Source organism: Phanerochaete carnosa, assembly GCF_000300595.1.
Source record: "Phanerochaete carnosa HHB-10118-sp unplaced genomic scaffold PHACAscaffold_720, whole genome shotgun sequence".
Taxonomy (NCBI): domain Eukaryota; kingdom Fungi; phylum Basidiomycota; class Agaricomycetes; order Polyporales; family Phanerochaetaceae; genus Phanerochaete; species Phanerochaete carnosa.
Window position 1 is genome coordinate 1 of NW_006768347.1, and position 2,629 is coordinate 2,629.

Here is a 2,629-nt window from a genome sequence, read left to right on the forward strand (position 1 = left end):
TCTGCAGATAAGGCGATCAGACAAGCTTCAGGCTTGCAAAGAACCCTCTGTCATAACACCCTCGGCGAATTCGGGTCTGCACAGGTGGCCTATTCCTCGTCCACAGCCAGATCATCATTGTCATACAGCTTGTCAAAGTACTCCGCAGCACCTGACAAATGGTATACCCGACAACAAGTGGCGTGAATGTTTAAATACTCCCCAGACGGCAACTCGAGGTCAGACTCAGTGGTCTTGAACTCGATGGTGCGCGGAATCATTCCGCACTCGAAAAGTCCAGGCATCGATGCCTCGACAACATAGCGATTCGGTGTCTCCTGATGAGACGCTGGTAAGGAAGCCTTCGACGGCGAATGGCTTCAACTACTCACAGTCGGGACGAACCATAGCTTGGGATCCTCAAAGAGCGAGTGCATGGTGACCTCCAGAGTGAGTATGTTGCGCAGGGAATGGACTTGAAGGCCCTTCAGCTCTCCCTGAATCTTGGAGTAGCCGAAACCCTTGATGACGTCCCATACTTTGGCTATGTCCTGACGCTGAGGAGACAGGAATCAGACCAAAATGAATATTGCGATGTTCCAAACTCTACATACCTCCGCATCACTGTCAGCATCAGCAGCGAGAAATTCGGGGAATATATATGCGCAGCGCGTTGCCTCAAGCTGAGTTCTGTCGTCGTTCAATTCGCGGCTCAGTGCCTCCACGTGGAGCGCGGCCATGATATCAATTCGACCGGTCAACATGCAGCGATAGTTGTCGCGCATAAGGGCCTAACAAGAATGAGAGAGTGGTTTGCTTTGTAATGGTGGAACCCACAAGGGACTTCGCCCGGTAACGACTCTGGTCCATTGGCTGCCGCAAGCTTGAACCTTCGGTAATAGCATATATGTCCCGATAGAGATGAAGAGGCGAAGGGTCCATGTCAATGCTGTATGTAGCGACTACGGAGGATGAGAAGATGGCTCTGACGGCAGTTGGGTAAGACTTACAAGCGCGGATCAAGTATTTGTCGTAGAATTCGCCCAGTTCGACAAGTGCTTGCTCGTCTTGACAAGAGTTGATCATTTGGGCGATGTAATCTTGAGCAGCACTGGTGGGCCCAACGATCAGGAGGTGCCCTAATATTCGCACGTTGACGAGCTTCTTCTCCAGCACAAAGGCTGCGCTAGCGGTGTTATTCTCCAGGTCGTGCATGATGATTGCTTCCGCTTGTCTACATTTATTCATTGCTCTGACGATGGTTGGCGACTGGTGGGTGAAGTCGCTAGGAAGGGGCTGTGGCTCATACGACGTTGCCATTGTGGAATCGAGCTGAGAAATAGCAGGAAGCTGAGCTGGCCTAGGCGGGAGCAGACGTCTGCCTATGCCACCTGACTTTTAAGGACAGGGGCACAGACGATTCTCGTCGCCGGCAGCACCACCTAAATTCGCAATTGCCGCGCCCCTCATCTGGTCATGCCGCCTCGCAAGGCAGATGCACCTGCCCGAACGGGCAACGCGGGGGAGTGCCAGACGTCCCGGCTGCACTTGTGGCACCCTCGACCGCGTCGCGCCCGCCGGCGCGCGCGCGTGTCTGCCCTTTCCAGATCGAGCAGCGCGCACTGCAACCGATGAAGGGGTACCGAGATCGCCGAAACTTTTTCTTCTACGTGTCACCTCTGTCTATGCTGCTATCGATGGCGACCAAAGGCCTGGTCCGGGCTGGCGCGGAAGATGCTGGCCAGGCACTTGCAGGTGCTAGCGAACAGCTTGCCTGGGCTCGACTTTGACGGGGCCGAAGGCAGATACGATGGAGGCTGCCAACGAGGGCGCTCCCGGCACCACTCCCGAGAAAGACAAGTGTATCGGAGAAGAGAATCAGGATGTCGCAGGTGGCATGGAGATGAAGGTGCAGAGTAAGTCTTATGTGCTGTCCTACTGCCTGACCAAGGAGCTCAGGGAAACTCATGGCTACTATGATTTTGACAATGTCCATACTCTCACGAGGGTGTGCGTGTTCGTGCTTAGTCTCATTAACATCGTCGATCTTCAGTACTACAAACGTAAGTCCCGCACGAGACCTTGGCATGCGCGAATATTGACCTAAGCGGCTACATTGGTCGCACGACATCCTAGCGTATGATGCGCCTGTCCATGCCGACGGGCAGGCCGTGATAAACCACTGACAGAAACGAGAAGGGCTGATAGGGGCACCCTCAGTCGCAGGAGACGGAGCGATAAAGATTAATGGTATCAGTATAGAGGATATGTTTGAAATGTAAATCTCCATTGGTTCTTATATTACCAGTGTACCTCGTTGATACAGTGCGTCACACGCTCCGATAGGAACTACTTCCTTCAGGCACTACCACAACAAGTGAAGATAATGTACAAGTAAACCCAAGGTATCGAAGTCTGCAAGGAAAGACGATGGGAGTAACTTATGCAACCTTGACCTGTCGAACATCGGTTGGGCAGGTACCATGCAGACGGGCCGCCAACATCTCGGCAAATCGATGGGTAGGGGCCGCATAGGCAACCAGATCACCGTCGGCAGCCAGCTCGTCGTCGGCAGCCAGCTCGTCGTCGGCATCCAGATCATCATTGTCGGCATCCAGATCATCATTGTCGGCATCCAGATCGTCGTCGG

General features: G+C 53.6%; 2 protein-coding genes across 2 annotated transcripts; one reads left to right on the plus strand and one right to left on the minus strand.

Moving 5' to 3' along the window:
• Window positions 1–89: 89 nt before the first annotated feature.
• Window positions 90–1,021, minus strand: PHACADRAFT_155185 (uncharacterized protein; the record flags this gene model as incomplete). Its single annotated transcript, XM_007403067.1, has 5 exons — window positions 990–1,021; window positions 817–941; window positions 594–770; window positions 372–536; window positions 90–317 (listed from the first exon to the last, which is right to left on the minus strand). The coding sequence occupies exons 2-5, from the start codon at window positions 919–921 to the stop codon at window positions 90–92; spliced, it is 675 nt and encodes a 224-aa protein (XP_007403129.1). The 5' UTR covers window positions 922–941; window positions 990–1,021.
• A 768-nt stretch (window positions 1,022–1,789) lies between these two features.
• Window positions 1,790–2,621, plus strand: PHACADRAFT_202966 (uncharacterized protein; the record flags this gene model as incomplete). The annotated part of the gene is made up of 2 exons (XM_007403068.1): window positions 1,790–2,042; window positions 2,458–2,621. Coding segments are annotated over 2 exons (417 nt in total), but the record flags the coding sequence as incomplete, so codon positions are not given.
• Between the last annotated feature and the right edge of the window lie 8 nt (window positions 2,622–2,629).